This window comes from Apteryx rowi, unplaced genomic scaffold (assembly GCF_003343035.1).
Source record: "Apteryx rowi isolate R43461 unplaced genomic scaffold, aptRow1 scaffold_78, whole genome shotgun sequence".
Lineage (NCBI taxonomy): Eukaryota > Metazoa > Chordata > Aves > Apterygiformes > Apterygidae > Apteryx > Apteryx rowi.
This window is the reverse complement of record NW_020451071.1, coordinates 3,068,365-3,086,998: the sequence shown is the minus strand read 5'-3', so window position 1 is coordinate 3,086,998 and position 18,634 is coordinate 3,068,365. Positions and strand designations below refer to the sequence as shown.

The window sequence follows — 18,634 nt, the reverse complement described above, 5'->3', positions numbered from 1 at the left end:
AAGCTCCCTAGTAGGCCATGTTTCTCTGCCAGCCTAAGGCCACATTGTCTAAAGGAATTACTTCCAAGGGAGCCACAGAAAAGTAGTCATGGACAACGTAGACCCAGTAGTATGTAGCTTTCCAGAAAGCCACACAGATAAACAAAAGATGAGTTAGGTATGGGATGCAGAACAAAAAGATCGAGTAAAATGAAGAGTTGGATTTCACTCTGACATCTTCTGTTGCAGAATGCCAACTTACACATCTCAAAATGGCAAAAATTAAATTTGGGCATCAGGAAAAAGAGAATAAATAAATTCCATGATCTGATTTGCAAGTAACCTTTTTTTTTTTTTTTAACCTAGCACTAACTGTCTTTAAAAGAGTAATTTCCTACAAGGTCTGTCTTCGTTAATAATAAACACAATTAAGCATCCCTATTTCTATTATTCTGTACATCCCTGTATATAAAGATGCATTCCAAAACAAAAATCACTTCTTATTTTTAAAGAGGAGAAATGACAGTAAGAAAAATACTTGCTACTGCCAGTATTCATTGTAAACAAAGTAAACACTGAAAATATGGAAATACACAAGATGATTATTTGGGGATTCAGGACTAACAGCCCTTCCGCAAACTAAAAAGAAGCAAGCTAAAAACCAAGTCCCAGCTCTGCAAATATTTTGTGTCTATCTTTATTTTAGGCAAATGAGCAGTCCTATTAATTTCAATGGGATTGTTCACATGCCTACAGTCACACGTTGTGTGATAATCTGCAAAAGACTGCTGGAGGTAGGCTGAATTTACCGAACATAGTTCATTTTGTTAGCAGGCTTGCATTTTATACGACCAAGACAACTCTTAGAACTCTTAGAGAAATTAATTAGTATGTTCCCTTTCTTAGTAATTAGCTTGGGGTTTGCATTGACAGAAATCCTGATTTATTCTTCTGAGCAAGAGAGAAATCATAGGAAATGAGAACAGGCAAGAAGCTTTCTCTCACTTTTGAAACACAAGCTGCAGAGCTTGCAAAGAAAAAAGCTTATGTCTGCTTCCCCTCTGCCTTGTCACTTAGGATTTACCTCTTCCAGAACAGAATTGTCATCTTTACAAAATTATAACTGAATTGGTAAACTGAGACAGGGATGAGACTCATCAACCAAAAAGTAAATACCTGCTATAGACCTTTAGTGTATTGTACAGATAAGCTATTTGCCTTGGAATATCTATGAGGCAAACCTATACTTAATTTTAATAGGATTGCAAGGGACATTTCAAGGACAGGGTAAATAAACTTAGTCAAGGATCCTGGACAAACCAGACAGTTTATTTAAGATACTTGTATTTGTCTTCTAGTTGGCGGGACTCTTGTATCATTTGTACCATTGACCTTCATTTAAAAGAAACTCAGTAAAGGTAAATCAGCATTTTTCTTTGGTAGTGTTTCCAAGGTTTTACACTGGCTACCCCAGTCTAAATGCCTTTTTATTATATTTGAAGACTAAAGATTAACACACCTACAGAAACATTATGATGTTCCTGTTAAGAATTACATTGACCTCAGGAATCCCTTTAGCATATCCAAAATTCTAAGTGTTAAAATTTACTAGCCATTTACATTAAAATGGTTATAAATGTAAGAATTTTTAGTGTTTGATATGACATGAATGTTAAGATAGACATATGCATATTCTGCTGACTACAGTGAGTTGTAAATTTGAGTATTACTAGATACAGATTACATCAAGCATGCTCACTGTATTAAATATTGCCAATGTTTCATGTGTGTGATTTGAAGTGCAAGTGGTCCTGCAGTATTTGGAATTAAATTTCGATTTGCCAGTGAATGCTTAAGGTTATTTAGTATAAAAGAAAACTGAGGCTGCGTTTTCATATACTTGAGGCTAGAACTGATACTCCCATCTTGAATTAAACAGAGAACGACCATTAACATTCAAGATTAAGGAAACTTTTAAGAGTATTTTATTTGAATATAACACCAGAATGCTTTGCATTGAATATTAACGTTAAATGACACAAAGCTCGTCCGGCGAGACGGAGCCCAGGAGCTGCCGCGCGAAGAGGCGCCGAGGCCGGGCACCAGGCGCCCGCGGCGCGGCCCCTCCTCCCTCCGGCAGCCAGAGCGGCCCCTCGCCTCTAACGCTGCAAGAGAAAGCGGCAAGTGACGTGGGGGACGCACAGCGCCGAAAAGACGCGATTTCGGAGGGAAACGCCGCCGAAGAGGAGGGGGGGGCGCCGCCCGCTCCCGCCGTGGCCATTTCCCCCGGCGGCGCGGCCGCCGCGCGCCCCGCCAGGCCGCGTTCCCTCCGGCGGGGAAAATGGCGGCGGCCGGGAGGCGGGAAGGGGAGGGGGCGCCGCCGCCTTCCGTCAGCTCCGCTCGGCGCCGTCCCTGCGCTTTCCTCCGCCCCGCCGGCCTCCGCGGCAGCGGCGTGCGGGCGGAGGGGCCCCGCCGGCGGGGAGGAGGGTCCTTGGGGGGAGGGGGGGCGTTCCGCCATCTTCCCTCCTCCTCCCGCAGCGGGCTGCAGGCTCAGTCCTGTCCCCTCCCCCCCGACCTGCTCCGAGCCCGGGCCAGAGGTAGGTTCCCGCCTCGTAGCGGCTCTTCGCTGCGGGGCCCCTCGCTGGAGCAGGCGGCGGCGGCCCGGGGCCTCCCCGCGGCGGGGAGCGGCGGTCGGGGCGGCCCGGGGCCCGGCCGGCGCTGCCCTCCCCTTCGTGCCTCCGCGGCCCGGGCACTGCCTGGCCTTCCTTCCCCTCCGGAGTTAAAAACAGCACAGGCACGGGGGCTTTATTTATTTATTTATATATATATTTCCCCCCTCCCCATGTAGAAGATTGGGGGGGAGGCTGGTTTGGGGGGAGGTTGCTTGTTTTTTTAACGGGGTGACAGCCCTTCTGGTCAGGTGCAGAGGTCTCCTCAGGTAGGAGGTGGTCCGCGGCGGTTCGTGCCGGCGGTCGCGGGGACGAAGGTCTGCGCCCCCCGCCCGTCCCCCTGCGGCTGGTCTGCGGCACGGCTGGGTCTCGGGTGGGGTCTTAGCGGGCGGGAGCAGCGTGGGTGTTTTGGCAGGTGGGCGCACGCGGGGAGCAGGGGCATCGGGGCTGCTGGCAGGCAGTTTGCAACCGCTATTTGGTGTCGCGGGGAAAGACCCCCCGGTAAGTATTTTTAAGCCGTATGTGCTGCAGCGGCTTAAATGACGGAGGTTTCTACGCAGGTGATCTGCTTGAAATAAAACCAAACCGCACTTAACTCACCATCGGTGCCTGTGAAGAAGGATGATGTTCATTTAGACAAAAATTCCTGCCCTCCGGGGATTTCCGCCTGGTTTTGAGCACAGTTTGCTTTGTTGCCCTTTATGCAAAACCCCCCAATTTTGGTTGCACGGAGGGGATATTGCAGGAAGAACGTTGAACGACTTTACAGCGTTAAAGCCCTTTCTGTCACCTAAGTGACAGTATCCCAGTTGCTTAGCTCCCCGCTGGTGCTGACAGATTGTTGTGGCTCCGGCTGTTTGGGTAACCAGGCGAGCTGTCGAAGTGAGGCCAGGCCTGTGTGTTAGGAATGCGCGTCGAAGCCAGGTCCTGTAAACACGTACCGATGTGTGGAGCCTCGTTGCTAGGACTTTGCGCAGGAAGAGCGAGACGTGCCCACGCGCCCCCTTGAAGTCCTGACGTGCTACCTGACTGCTTGGGAGCCGGGAGGGTCGCTGACAGCACCGTTTCCATGTTTATTGAGCTCAAGTCCCAGACTTTTCATTTTATAAATAAATTCGCTTCTGTTTATGGTACCTTTTTGGGTGCTGGGGTGTAGCCAAGTGGAACTACGTTGCTTTTGTGCATCAATTTTTGTGTCTCGCACCAAGATGCCTATTGTTTATACAGAAACCGTAATATGAATTCTTTGTTAACATGCCGTTAGCAATGTAAACCAACAAACAAGAATGCAAACTAGAACTTGAAACACAAATAGCCCTTTTTAGAGAAGGGAGGAAGTCACAGCTGCCAGAAAGCTGTTTTTAATGGGAAAATGATGCACCTTTGGGTTTTATGTTTCCTTTAAAACTCAGCTTCCTTTACATACATATAAAACTTCTACAGCATGTAACTTCTTAGTTACTTAGTTTCATATGTATGCAGTCCTTTAAACGGTGTTTCTTTTTATAAACAAGGTTTGGCTGGATTGTGAATTTTTTTAAGTTATATTTGAGAATTATTTTTGCTCGGGCGTGTCCCTGTTACATTTTCAAATTCTTGAGCCAACTGCAACAAATTCCACTCTCCAGTGTCAACACGGAGAGAGTGTTGTTTTCTTTATGACTGACTGGTGCCTTTGCCTTCACTTAAAAGACATTGAATGGCTTGGAATGGTATGACCAAAAAACCTCTGTTTTCAATTCCAGTTTGGAATTTTTACAAGTCAAAAAAAAAAACCAGAGGTGTATATGGATAGTAGTTCAAGAGTGTGTAGAGTCCTGCTTTTCATTGTGGAGTATAGTGACTTAGTAGACCCGACAAGCAAATTTCCAAGCATGATAATGCATATGAATGGCGGCTAATATCTCTTATTTGCACTGTTTCTAACTTAATCCCATGATGACCAGTATTTACCTGGAGCCAAGTGATTGAGGTCTGTTTAAATGTAAGGAGAAAATTGTGCTTTAAAGCACCTAAAAGCATTCAGTATTATAGAAAGACAGGATCACAGTAGTTTGGAAAGTCTGTGGCAGTTACGTGTTTCATTCTTACTATAGCAGCAGTGATGGCTAGTAGGAATTTGTCAGGTTATTCATGTCCATTAGAAGGAACACAGCTTCAATACTTGCACATCTTTTGATGCATACCAACATCTCCTTTTTTATTATTAATGAAGAGCTTTCACATTACATTTATTGTGCTGTTTTTTCACCCTATGTCTTAGCTTGAGTATTTGCGCCTGTCATCCATAGGTTCTTGCTTTTGTGACTAGTAGCATAAGGTTATTTTTGACTATTTTAATTACCTTCTTACAATCATTATTTCTACGTTGCCTGATCCTCTGAGTGGGTATTATATCTGATCTCTATTTGACACTGCTGATTGTAAAGGTTTACAGATGTCTCTTTTCTTTTTTTTTTTTTTTTTCAGTTTTCTCCACTGACGTATAGAACAGAATATATGCTGATTGTGCTACAACTTGCAAGTATTGCTTTTTTATTTTATATTTAAATTACATGCTTTAGGAGACAGAAGCTGAACTGTTTATTTTATGTCTTGCGTGGTACAGTAAGATCCTGTTCTGTGACTAGGCTGTGTAGGGAGGATGATAAAAATGCTGATGTACAAAAACAATTTTTAAGGCTTCTACTAACTTTTTACAGTTAATGTATTTCATAAGGCTTTGATTTTTGCAGGGACATGAGTGTGACTGTAGCCTTGCATTTATGTGGATATTCCCTGAAATTAGTGACTGTTCTTCTACTCAGCTACTTGTATATGGAGATCCTTAACAGGATTAATTGGAATTGGAGGTCCTTAGCAAGAAGTGATTGCAATCAGGCTGGATGAAAAGCATTTCTGTTTTAGGAAGGTTTTGTTGTGTAGAAATGAGTTGATTTTATCATCTCCCAAGAATAGTTTGTGTGTTTTATTTGTTGCACAAAGCTTTAGATCATTAATACATTCTTTATTTTTAAATATATTGTCTTTTTCCATTTTAGGTGTTTGCTTAGTAGTTGTATTCTAGGAAAGTCTATAGATGCTTTAGGATAATGTCTACTAACACTAACAGGTCAGAATTTCACTATGACTCGGTAAATGAAAATAGGACAGAAGAATTTACTGGTTAAGTTTTGAATGCTAGATCTAGTAATGCTGCCTTCTTTTTCTTCCTGTTCTCTTACAGGAAAAATGATACTCATCCAGCATTCCTGAGTAATAAGAATGGGTCCAGATGTACCCCTGCTGAATGATTACAAACAGGAGTTCTTCTTGAAGCGCTTTCCGCAGACTGTGCTGGGAGGTCCCCGCTTTAAATTAGGCTATTGTGCCCCTCCTTACATATATGTGAATCAGATTATTCTTTTCTTGACACCATGGGTTTTGGGAGGAGTAGGAACACTTTTGTACCAATTGGACATTATGAAAGACTATTTTACTGCAGCACTTTCAGGAGGACTGATGTTTGTTACTGCGCTTATTCTCCAAATGACAAATCTGTATGCAAAACAGAAGACAGTGACAGTAGAAAGAATGCAAATTCAGAATACCCTAACAGATGAAGATGAGTTTGAATTTTCCAGCTGTGTAGGTTCAGAGACAGTAAAATTTATTATTCCTGGCAAGAAGTATATAACCAACACTGTGTTTCATTCTCTTCTGGCAGGGGTATTGTGTGGGCTGGGAACTTGGTATTTGCTGCCAAACCGATTAACTTTGCTCTATAGTAATATTGGAGGAACTGTTATCGTTTTTGTATTTGGATGGGTGACTATATGTATAGGAGAGTATTCATTAATTATAAATACAGCTACTGAAACGGCTACTTTCCAAGCACTGGATACTTACGAAATTACTGCTCTGATGAGACCTTTCTATATTTTTGTCTTTATTGCAGTGGATCTTGCACACAGGTAAACTTAATACAGCATTTAGCTAATGAAAATAATGGTTGTTATATATTTTTTGGTATAAAGATGAAATGATTTTTCAGAGGAAAACTTACTTTGAAATTCTAATCAGCTGTAGAGCTCCAAAAGAAGCCTAGAAGAGTATGCAGTAGAAACTGATGCTCTATTTTGTACATAAAAAGTTCTTTAAGTTTTATAGCATTCCACATAAGTTAGGAAGATCCTCAGCAGTTCTAAGTTACGTACGGTTAAAATTATTTTCTGCAATGTTGATTTCAGTATTATTCTACAAGAGCATTTGCATTAACATCCTTTTTGAAGGTATGTTCTCAAAAAACGTGTTCCCGATCTGGAACCATAGATCTAAACACTGCAGGCTTCAGGAGCACTGGTTCTAAATCCAGATTTCGTCCTTGAATATTTTCTAATTTAATCTCTCTAGAAAGCGTAAATTACAGGCAAAAAAAAAACCCTCATGAACTTGGATTTAGTGAGTGGATAAGCAAATATGAACCTTGCTATATCTCTTTGTTGTATGGATTTTGAACTTGGATTTTTAAATGTAAGATGTAATACACTAGAACTATATCAGTTTACAAGTGGGAGATTGTTTTATCGTTCCATTTTTCAGATGAACGTTTTGGCCAAAGCATTCACAGAATCTGTTAAAGCACAATGGGTTTGGCTTTACTTCATGTGTTCTTTCTCCTTGTCAGGTGATACTTATGTCACTTTTACATGTACATATTTTATGGTTGGGGTACTTCAAATGCATTTTAAAAAGCATGTTTGATTTTGCTAGTTTTGCACTTGGAGATGTCTTTACCCCAGTTGCCCCTTCAATTATGAAATGAGAATTATACACAGGATCTTGGACCCCAAATTCTTCTACTTACTTCATGAGGAGAAACTTCAGACATTCTTTAAATTCCTAACAAAATTCTTTTGAGGATTACTTATTTAGTAAGAAGTAAAGAGAACCCAAATATCTTAGTAGTCCATCTTTTAAGTTAATTATCTTGTCTGTAAATAGTGTATGGCTTGCAATTTATGCAGACTTGTAATACTGATCTTTGTATTTTTACAGAAAGATACAAATACTTTTGTGCACAAAGTTACATTTTTATATCCCTAAAGAGAGTTTATGTCCTGATATACAGGCAACATGCCAGTTCAGTGTTAATTCTTATAACTTGTGTTTTGGGCTTACATAAATGTTGTGTTCTTGTAATTTTAAAATAACACCTTAGCACTCTTGTTAATTGGATGAGGTCTTAGAGCCTCTGGACCCTTTTTTCCCCCAAGTGTTTCTTGAGTGTATTATCACAATAGTATCAAAATAATTAGGGTGCTTAATTCACTTGGCTCATCTAGGTAATTTGAAGGCTTTGAATCTTTTGAATGAAAAATCAGCCTGTGTTCTGATGTTCTAATTATTGTATTACTGCCCCAAGCAGAAACTTAAAAACTTTTGTCCTTATTTTTTCTTTAAAGAAATATGCATTGAGTTTACGTAATGTTTATACTTCTGGATTTGCTGTATTAGTTAAACAAAAACTGTTTCCATGTGTCAGCTGTCTCTTCCTTCACAGAAGTCAAATACATTTCTTGTTTTATCTAGGTTTGCTGTCAACACACCTGTTCTAGAACAGACGAACCAGATTTTGCACATCATATTTCTTTTTCTGCCAGTCTTATGGGCAATGGGAATTCTGCCCCCGCTTGATGCACTTTTTCTATGGGGAATGGAACAACTGTTGGAGTTTGGACTAGGAGGTTCACCTCTGTCAAGTAACACAAAGTAAATTTTGTTTATATAATGATGAAATGTATCAGTATCATTTATAACCTTTTTCTTTTCAAGCAAATCTTTTTTATTTTCTCCTTCACAGGTTATTAGTAATGTTTCTCATTTCTGCTGGAACAGCAATAGCATCGTATTTCATTCCCAGCACTCTCGGTGTGATCCTCTTCATGACTGGATGTGGGTTCATACTGAGTCTTAACCTAAGTGAGATTGGTTTTGCCTTCAAACACACCATGATCAGCCACTTAGCCTCCAGCAAGTCTAAAAATATGCACAGAGGTCTTAGAATACAGTTTGGGTGGAGGGAATTTATTTTTTATTTGACCGTACTGACATTCGCTCTCATAGAAGCTAGCCTGCTGCATCAATTTGCTGGTTTTTCATCTTTTTCCAAAGCCAGTCCTCAGGCTGTAGCAAGTTACATTCTGATGATATTACTCATACTTATGTGGCTTCTTAGAGAGATTCAGAGAGTGTACTTGTTTGGAATCTTCCGAAACCCCTTTTATCCAAAGGATATCAGGACTGTGACTGTGTTCATGGAGAAGCAAAGAAGGCTAATGAAAGTTGGTGTTGTCAGGAGGATTTTACTAACACTAGGTAGGAATACCCACTATCTGTTGTTTGTTAGATGATGATTATAGGAAGATTGAAACAAACTAGAATTACTCTGTGTGCAAGGTTCTATGAATGAACTAAGAAAAAGTAAATAGGTAGAAATATTTATTGATGTTCTGCTGAATTGCATTGAGGTCAAAATTACTGGCTCGGAATATTTGAAAGTGATTAGCGATATATTTATTTTTTAGAGGTCAACCTAAAAAGTTGAGCTTTTTAAAAGTCCGGCTGAGAAACCAAGGCCTTTACAAGGATTTTCGTTATAACATCAATATTCACTTTTGAGAAATCACTGTTGTAGATTTTGAAAAAGATAGTAACAAAAGTGAGTTGAGAGTCTTCAAGCTGACTAAATACTAGGTTCTTTCAACTTCCTAGTAAAGGGCACAGTCCCCTTTCTGGTAAAGTTAGTGACAAATTTGTTTACTGTGGGGGAACCAAAATTTGGTCTAAATTCATTTAATTTCATAAAGGTGTGGCAGTTTGGGGAAGTGAATTGATGAATGCTCTTCCTATATTTATTTTTACTTATTTGAGTATTTCCATTATCTTCAGGGAAACAAAAAAAAACCCAAAACAATTAAACATGGATATAAAAGTTTGTAATTTTGGGCCATTAGTGGAAATATGCTATTTAATATTCTGGAGGTATAGTAGGAAGAGGAATTTGCAGTAATTACTTGATTGGAAGAGTTCTCTTTTTATGTTCAGATTTCCATTCTGCACTGCTTACCTCTGTAGACTTTAATTATTTTTTTGCAAAGAAATTGATGATTATTTTATTTCAATTACAGTGTCTCCATTTGCTATGATAGCGTTCTTGTCACTTGACCGCTCCCTACAAAATCTTCATTCTGTGTCTGTTTGCATTGGATTCACAAGAATATTTAGGATGGTAATTTGAATTTTAAATATGTTACTCAGCCTAAGACATTTTTTCTTCTACATGATTTAAGCATTAAAGTGGCTTGGAAGAAATACTCCAGGTCAAAAAAGCTAAGAAAAGATATAAACATTTTTAAATGTATGTCTGACATATCTCTCTCTTAGGTCTGGCAGAATACAGAGAATGCTCTACTGGACATAGTGGTTGTGTCAATAACACAAATATTGGTGTTTAATCCGGACGTATGGTGGAACAGGAGCCTTGATACAGGAATCAGACTCTTGCTGGTAATTGTCATCATGTAGATTTAAGCAGATAGTAGTCCCTTAAATTCTTAGTTTCCTTTCCGTGCCTCAGTACAGAATCAGGGTCTGGGACCTAGTAAATCAAGACTAAAAAAACTATATACTCAGACATTATCTCTAATATCAGTCACTGATAATCTCACTTCATTTCCCTAAAACTTGCCTAGATAGGCAGCTTTAGTAGTGCTGGGTGTGATAAGACACAGAATACAAATAAATGTATGCGTGTTTCATCTGTCTTGCAGGTCGGTATCCTACGGGATCGACTACTTCAGTTTGTCTCAAAACTGCAGTTTGCCATAGCCATTCTTCTGACATCGTGGACGGAGAAAAAACAGCGTCGGAAATCTACCGCCACCTTAATCACACTCAACATAGTTTTCTTCCCGATCCTGTTGACCTTCATTGCCATCTCTGCACTACTTTCTTCTCCTTTGTTGCCACTCTTCACGCTACCAGTGTTTTTGATAGGCTTTCCGAGGCCTATCCGAAGCTGGCCGGGACCTGCGGGCGCTACAGCGTGTGTTTGCTCTGATACGGTGTACTATCAGCAGATGGTTCCAAGCCTGGCTGTTGCTCTTCAGTCTGCGTTAGCAGCTGGTAGCCTAGGTAGGTACGCTAACAACACTGTGAAGGAATGTAGTTAACTATTTTAAGAAATGTCATTTTACTGGAGAATAAGAGAATCATAGCGTTGGATTTAAATTGAGTTTCACAACATAGGTTAAATGTAATATTCGGAGATCGTTCCCTGAGGAAAAAGTGATCACCTTTCACTGTGTTAGGTCTTGTAAGAAAATAATTCTGTATTTTTTTTCCTTTAAAAATAAGGAGAAACAAAATGATGATGAAACAGTATTTATCTTTCTATACTGAACAAGACCAGATGGTTTGGATTCATCCCACTTAATTATAGGCAATAAATTGAGATGCCTTCGGAGCACAGGTATTCTGGCTGCTCTTGACAGTCAGTGAAGAGAAGGAAGGGGTGTCAAAACTGCTCTTTGGGAGTGTGTATGTATGTGTTTTTCTCTTCAGTGGTCCCATTCTTCAGGGACCAGCAGGTGATTTGGGTATGTTAATTAGGTAGGATGAATCTGGACTGATGTTTGTAGCTTAACCAGCAGTAAACAGTTGAGACCAGAACCAGTTGATGAGACTTCATGGCACATCTTGGGCAGGCAGTTAGTTTAGGGTTGTTGTAGTAGCACGTTCTGGTCTTAAAACCTGTGGAAGGCATCATCATGGGTATTTCACAAAATTACATAAACAGAGGTGAACAAATACTGAGTCTTTTTCTCAGCTGGCGACACAGTAAATGCCAAAATTGCGAGATCATTTTCTTGAGAAACAGCCTTTGTGTAACCTAAATAGTCAAGACATCACTGCTCTTTGACAAGAGACAAATATTTACACAAGCCTTGTAGAAAATGGCTTACAACTATTTAAAGACAGTGGAAGTTAACCATAATCAGTCTTTTCTGAAGAAGAAATCCAAGCAGTTTACTAGGGAACATTTGTGCAGTTTTGGTACTGGCGGAGAGGTATTAAACACAGAAAACTTGGAAGCTTCTTTCCACTAAAGGAGAGAGAAACATCACTTTGCCTACTGCATCAGTCAAATATGTGTGTAGGGGTGTGTGTGTGTATGTATATGTGTGTATATTTATTTATTTATATGTTTTTCCCAGTTGCCATCTTGACCACGTGGCTGCATGTATGCCTCAAATTAAATGATTTAAAATATTAGTCTTGGGGAAGAAAATGGTCTTTTTAATGGAAAAACCTGTGAATAAATGTCTTCAAGCAAGAAGTAATTTTGTGTTCTCAGATGAGTTAAAGATGAAGAGGTAGTGCTTTGCGTGTCTCTGTTTTAATTTAAAACCATACTCTTTTTCTCTGTAAAGGTGTTTTAGTAACTTTGATAGTTAGAAGGAAAAAAATTAAAATCTTGTAAAATGTTAGCAAGAAAATGCACTTCATTAGCTCAATGAGATAGAAAAGGTTACTTAAAATTTAACTATAGCCTAATGGTTGGTTTCACTGATTTCATCTTAGTGTTTTAAAACTAAAATTCTCTGCACACTGGAGTGATCACTGGACATGAGTGAGAATAGGAGCACGTCATATACTGGCAGCAAATGTACCTTGCTGTGCTTAGGAGTAGCACTGTTGTACTGGAGGAGGTGACAGTAGGCAATAACTTAAAAGAATGACAGTAAAAACAGCAATTGCTAGGAAATTTGGCACTGTTCTTTTTATGGAAATAACAAGAGGGAAACAATACCATGTTCCTCTGGGCATAAGAATGATCTAATTTTTACAGCTAGAGCCAGTCTGTGGGATTTTTTGAATACTGGTTCATTTGATGTGTGACCAGAAGTTGTTCAGGACTTAGTTTTCAAATTCCAGTTAATTTTGGGTCCCTCTATTTTTGGTGATGTCAAACTTAAGACCAGGTTGGTGGTTGTTTCGTTGGGGTTTTTTGTTTGTTTGTTTCTTTTCAGAGGTGCTTAAGAAAAACTGCAGATGATTTCTATTGTATCTGCTGTTGGTGTTCAGTGTCTATGATATTGATTCTCAAATCTTTAAAGATGAGCACTCAGAAATGGGTGCTCATTAAAATGTAGGTCTTCATTTTTCTGATGATTTCTCTATTTATGTATCTGTAAAATGGGTGTGATATTACCTCACTGGTAAGCCAGGACTTAAGCAGAACTTTGAAAATCATTTAAACTCTGGATTTTGCATCCTACAGAAATATTTTCTAATCGTTGTGAGATAGGGGCAAATTAATTTAGGAACTGGCTATGGAGGTACCAACTTCTCTTGAGTTATAGTCTTACTTCTCCTATAACAAATAAACTCTGTACTCCACAGTAAACAGGGCCATTAAGAAATCCACATGCTAGATGATTGTACAGTCATACGAATTTTAGATCTCCAAATACCATCAGTGGGAGCTGTGCATTTGGAAATGCAGCCAAAGAGGATCTTTAATTGTGGAAATCATATCCACAAAGGGAATTGAGGGTGGGGGTGCTTAACTCTAGCCCAGTTTGAATTTTGTAGTCCCGCGGTTGGGAGGGTGAGGGAGGAGGGGCAGTTTTCTACAGCTTTTCCAAAGACAGCATTATATTTTCAAGATCTAGCTTTGCAGCTAGTTTGTGTAAGATTCTAGGTACTAGTTAGCCAGTTTTAGTTGACTTTGACGTTGATTTTAAAAAAAAAAAATGTATGCAGATGAATTCCTCAGTTGGCATGTTAAAAAAGCTTTTATCAGTGTAATACCACACTATAACCAGACTATAAGCTTTTTTTTTTTGCTCCTTGTCTAGGTCTCTCTCTACCCGGATCACATTACTTATGCCGTTTTCAGGACAGACTGATGTGGATATTGGTGCTAGAAAAGGGCTTCACTTACTGTGGTGTTAATATTAAGGTAACTGCATGCTGAGGACTGACTTATTACTTGATATTACTTAATCTTGCAACTGACATGCTTTTTCATACTGTTTTTAAAACATATAAACCACGCAGATGACTTATGAAATCTAAGAAGTCACAAAAAAGTCGAGATGATTAGAAGGTGTGAAATTATTTCTTATTGTCTAGCTTGTGACATCACATCTTTAATAAGCTGGCTAAACCAAATCTCTATGAAGCAAAGGTTTTTTTTGTTTGTTTTTAAGACGGAGTTATCATATCTATGCCGAATACTGTAGTGAATGCTTTGGCAGTGATGCTGATCTCTAGTTAAATTTGTAGGTAACTCAGTTCTGGAAATACCAACAATGGAGCCTATATTCATTTGTTGAGAAAAATTTTGTTGCAAGAAAATAGAGCTTTGTGGCATGTAAGGATATGTACTGGTGAAGACTAAAACCAAATTGTTCTCATTTATGCTTTAGGGACTAGAATTGCAGGAAACATCCTGTCATGCTGCTGAAGCTCACAGAGTTGATGAGATTTTTGAAATGGCCTTTGAACATCAGGAGCACACAAAGATTGTCTCTCTTAATCACCATTTTGGAAACATTTTGACTCCTTGTACTGTTCTACCTGTGAGACTGTATTCAGATGCCAGAAGTGTGTTGTCTGGAATAATTGACTCTCATGAAAATTTAAAGCATCTGAAAGATGATTTCATTAAAGTGCTTGTATGGATGCTTGTTCAGTATTGCTATAAAAAATCAAAAAAGTGGGAAAACCTGGACAGTGCAGACAAGAACAAAAAAGGATCATTTCCAGAAAATCAGCATAGCAGTGCAGTAGAAAGATCCAGGCCTCTGAGGGATGAAGATAGCTTTAGTGTTGATACGATTGAGGACTGGACTGATGATAGTGACATTTTTGATCTTGAACCCAATGGCAGAGTGAAAGATAGAAAAGAAACCAGGCAGTTGGGAATTACACCAAAAACACATTTGTCTATTCCAGGGTCTGTAGAAACACAGAATCGAGATGTCCTACAAGAAATGTCACCAGAAGATAAATTATACAGGGCTGTTGTGCTTGGGCTTCCTGCTGTAGACAAAGGAAAGCAGCGAGAAGTTTTACCTCTGGTTGAATTTAGTTGCTCCTACTCAGAGCTATTAAGCATCCCTGCAGAATGGAGAACAGCCCCGGTACCTATGTCCAAAGTCAATGAAATGAGGCAGAGATTTCCAGAAGAATGGTACCACTTCATTTTGAGTCAGCTGGACTTTTTTCATCTGAAAGAAAAGCCTTCCAACTTACTTGAAGACCTTATGAAAGACAAAGCTTTGAAAGATTTATACATCCGTGGTGTCTTGTCATGTTGTTTTGGTCTGTTTGGACTGGATAACACCGTGCCTGCCCCGAGCCACGTGTTCAGAGCGTACACCGGTGGTATTCCGTGGTCTGTTGGTCTGGATTGGCTAACCAGCAAACCAGAGCTATTCCAACTTGCATTAAAAGCATTCAGGTAAAAGAGTAAAATTTCCTGAGATTATAAAAATGATATCTAGAGTCCTGTGCTTTGAAAGTAAATATCACTTCACGAAGTGTAGTTCATTTTTAAAAGCATGCAATTTAAAGATATTTGTAGCTTCTTGCTGCATAAATAATATTGCTTGTAGCCTCAGGTAGTGAAAGTCATGATATGGAGGAGATCCTTTCCTCCTTCCCTTCTCCACTGGAAATCCACTGTGTTAAGTAGGGAAAAATGACCCATTGATCATTATCCAAATAATGTAAGAAAATTGTGATGGAATTATGTTTTGCACTTTCCATTATCAGGCACTGGTACTAGTGTTTGAGGTGAATGAAAGGTGTTTAAGCAAATGTGTTTTTACATCACCTGTCGGTGAGCTAAAGCATGCTCGTACTAACTTCTAGTGACTCAGCTGACAAGGAGTAACTTAAAAATTTAATTTACTACTGCTTGATAACATTTGATGGTGTATTCCTGCCTTTTGTAACTCAAAGAGGGTTTCTTTCTTGTATCTTCTGCAGCAGTACTTACAGTATGGCTCTCTCTACCTTTCAGATACACTTTCAAACTTATGGTTGACAAAGCAAGTCTGGGTCCAGTTGAGAACTTCAAAGAGCTAGTTAACTATCTGGAAGAATATGAAAATGATTGGTACATTGGACTAGTGTCAGATCATGAGTGGCAGCAAGCAGTTCTTCAGGAAAAGCCGTACCTTTTTTCTTTGGGGCACGATCCAAACATGGTAAGGAAAGAAATGGCTAGTAAGCAAGATCAAAGTTTGTTTTTCTTTTCCACTGCTTGTATTTTATTTTATTGTCTCCCAAAACTTGAAGATTGTGCAGCCAAAGGTTATGTTTGTACTAGACAGGAGCTCACATCACTGTTGCTGAAAATCATAAGGCATCTGTTTCAGATGCGGCAATATTTGCTGATTGTTTTTCGATGCAAGTATTGAACCAAGAAGACTTGTTGATACGCTTTGCTGTTCGTAAATATATGCAACAGCACAGACTGGTGGCGTCTGCTCAGTGCATGTGGTACTAGTTCAGGACTGCACGTTCAATCTTTAGACTGTAGTCAGCTTCATTTATTGCTGCTGAGTATTAATAGGGCCATTTTTCTTAGTATGTTGAGTCCCAAAGCCTCACTTAGTGCTTTGTAACCAAAATGCTTGTGTATCTTTTTGGAGACTGTACTGAACATTTTGATCTCTTTGTTTCTGAAGGGAATTTATACTGGGCGAGTGCTCACTCTTCAGGAATTGTTAGTACAAGTGGGAAAACTTAATGACGAAGCTGTCCGAGGTCAGTGGGCAAATCTGTCCTGGGAGCTGCTGTATGCTACCAATGATGATGAAGAACGCTACAGTATCCAGGCACACCCCGTTCTTCTCCGAAACCTTACTGTGCAAGCTGCAGACCCGCCTCTCGGCTACCCTGTTTACTCATCTGAACTTCTGCGTGTGCCTTTGTTCTAGACTGTTTGTAGCTTTTTTTTTTTCTTTTTTGTATTTTTCATTTGCATGGTGGGAAGCAAATGCTCATGCTACGTTTGTACACTACGAATAAGATTTGACTCTCAAAATGGCGTTGGATGGCAGCGCCAAACCAGCGTAAATAATTTGCACAGAAATGGTGCTAGCCAGAACCTTCAGCAGGCAGGAAGCTTTGAACTCTGTTTTCTTGGTGCTGGACCGTTTGAGACACCATTCCCTGTGTGGCTGACAAACCAAGAGATGCCGAAACTCTCTTCTCCAGTTCAGAGAAGAGCAGCATAATTCTGATCATTAACTATTTTTGATGCATTCTGATTTTTGTTTTAATAGTTGGACAGGTGACTTGCACTGATAGTCAGGTTACAGCTCACTATAGTACTGTCAACCACAAGAGTTGGTAACCAAAGTGTACCTATGACTATTTATATGAAATTTTTTATTCTAGACATTTTATATTGTATTGAGCTCAGTTTTAGCATTTGTTATAATATATGGCTTTAGATAATCTTCCTTAGTTGTAGTAAATTATCAGCTATGCTTTATCAAAGAAACTGTTAAAGGAGGATTTTTACCAAGTATTTGTTTTGGGGGCAAAAAGAGTTTATATAAAACAGTGTGCATTCTGACACATTAATAATCTGTGTTGACCTACTGGTGAAAGTGAATATGTGTAATTAAGGGGGAGAGGGAATTTAACTGGATTAATTTTAGTTCTTCCTTCCAAAATCCACCTATGTATATAATGTCATTGTTTGTACCCTGTGCTCACATCACTCAGCAGTCTTCCACAATCACAGTGATAGCTTGATGATTAAAAAAAACCAAACAACAACAAAAAAAACCCCGGCTCTTTTTGCCCAATTTTTTTTTTTAACCTTAGAGGTTAGAATAGAATTTGGCAATATTACAGATCTCTTTAGGTCATCTCTCCAGTGACTTGTTTATCCTATTCTCATAGCATGCTGTATTACCACCAGTCATTAGCACATCAGTAGGTTTTTCTCTGTAGATTAGTAGTTACAGTGTAGTTATTGCTGGCATATGTTGAGCAGGGTGCAAATAATTGTCTTTTTTTTCCCCTGTAGAATCAATTTAAATCAGATCTGCTCCATACTGAATTAGTACTGCTCATGTGTCTTCAGCAGGAACACCCAGTGTTGTGTAATTTGGAGGATGTTTATTACTTTTATTACTCATCTTTAAAACTTGTCACATGACCATGTACTACATACTTGGCTAATAACTGTTTCTTTTGATCAGTGACCATAAATGTTTTTAAAGAAATATGCAAACCTTGTAATAGTATTCAGAAGTGGTAAGGAAACACCTCTCAAAACCCATGGTAGGACCCTCTAGCATCCACAGTACAAAATACACACAGAACGTTAATGGAAGCAGCTTTTAGGAAGTGATTATTTGGTGTGCAAAGAAAGTAAACAAGGAAGTGCTGATAACCTAAAAATACCTTGCTTGGCTGTGAACTGTATGTGGAAATACAGAATCATGGAAACGGGGGCTTTTAGAGAGCAGCTAGTTCAGCACCCTGTCAAAAGGCAGAATCTGTTCCAGCTAAACTATTCCTGGCAATTATTTAATCTTATTTAAAACTTTCAATATGGGAGCTCTTTGAAAAGAAAATTTTCAATACATGAGCTGCTTGGGTAGTTCACTCCAGTTCTTTGCTGTTCTTGCAGTTGGAAAGTTTGGGGGTTTTGTTTTGGTGGGTTTTTTTTCCTCTCCCCCCCAATCTAATTTAAACCTCCCTGCCTCAGTGTAAGCCTCTTACTACTTTTCTTCTGTATGGACACAGAGAAAATTTAATCCCCCCCACCTTTTTTTTGTCTTCAAAACAGCAGGTTTTTTATTCGAAGATGGTTATTTCTGCCCTCGTTCTTTGTCTGCAGTAAACTGAATCAACTAGTTCTTTGAGAAAAGACTGAAAAGAGCCGTGATTATTTGCTGTTGTTT

The 18,634-nt window shown here is 39.3% G+C and overlaps 1 protein-coding gene across 2 annotated transcripts; it reads left to right on the top strand.

Annotated features, from left to right (window-relative positions):
- Window positions 1-2,382: 2,382 nt before the first annotated feature.
- PCNX4 (pecanex 4) lies at window positions 2,383-17,176 on the top strand. 2 transcript variants are annotated; one of them, XM_026088615.1, is made up of 12 exons: window positions 2,383-2,576; window positions 5,118-5,168; window positions 5,875-6,601; window positions 8,220-8,399; window positions 8,491-9,005; window positions 9,818-9,918; window positions 10,074-10,196; window positions 10,460-10,823; window positions 13,553-13,656; window positions 14,126-15,162; window positions 15,727-15,913; window positions 16,397-17,176. In XM_026088615.1, exons 3-12 carry the CDS (start codon window positions 5,913-5,915, stop codon window positions 16,646-16,648), a joined length of 3,552 nt encoding a protein of 1,183 aa, XP_025944400.1. In that variant the 5' UTR covers window positions 2,383-2,576; window positions 5,118-5,168; window positions 5,875-5,912; the 3' UTR covers window positions 16,649-17,176. The 2 variants fall into 2 exon arrangements, with proteins under 2 accessions (XP_025944400.1, XP_025944399.1); XM_026088614.1 differs by having other exon boundaries at window positions 5,118-5,172.
- Window positions 17,177-18,634: the final 1,458 nt, after the last annotated feature.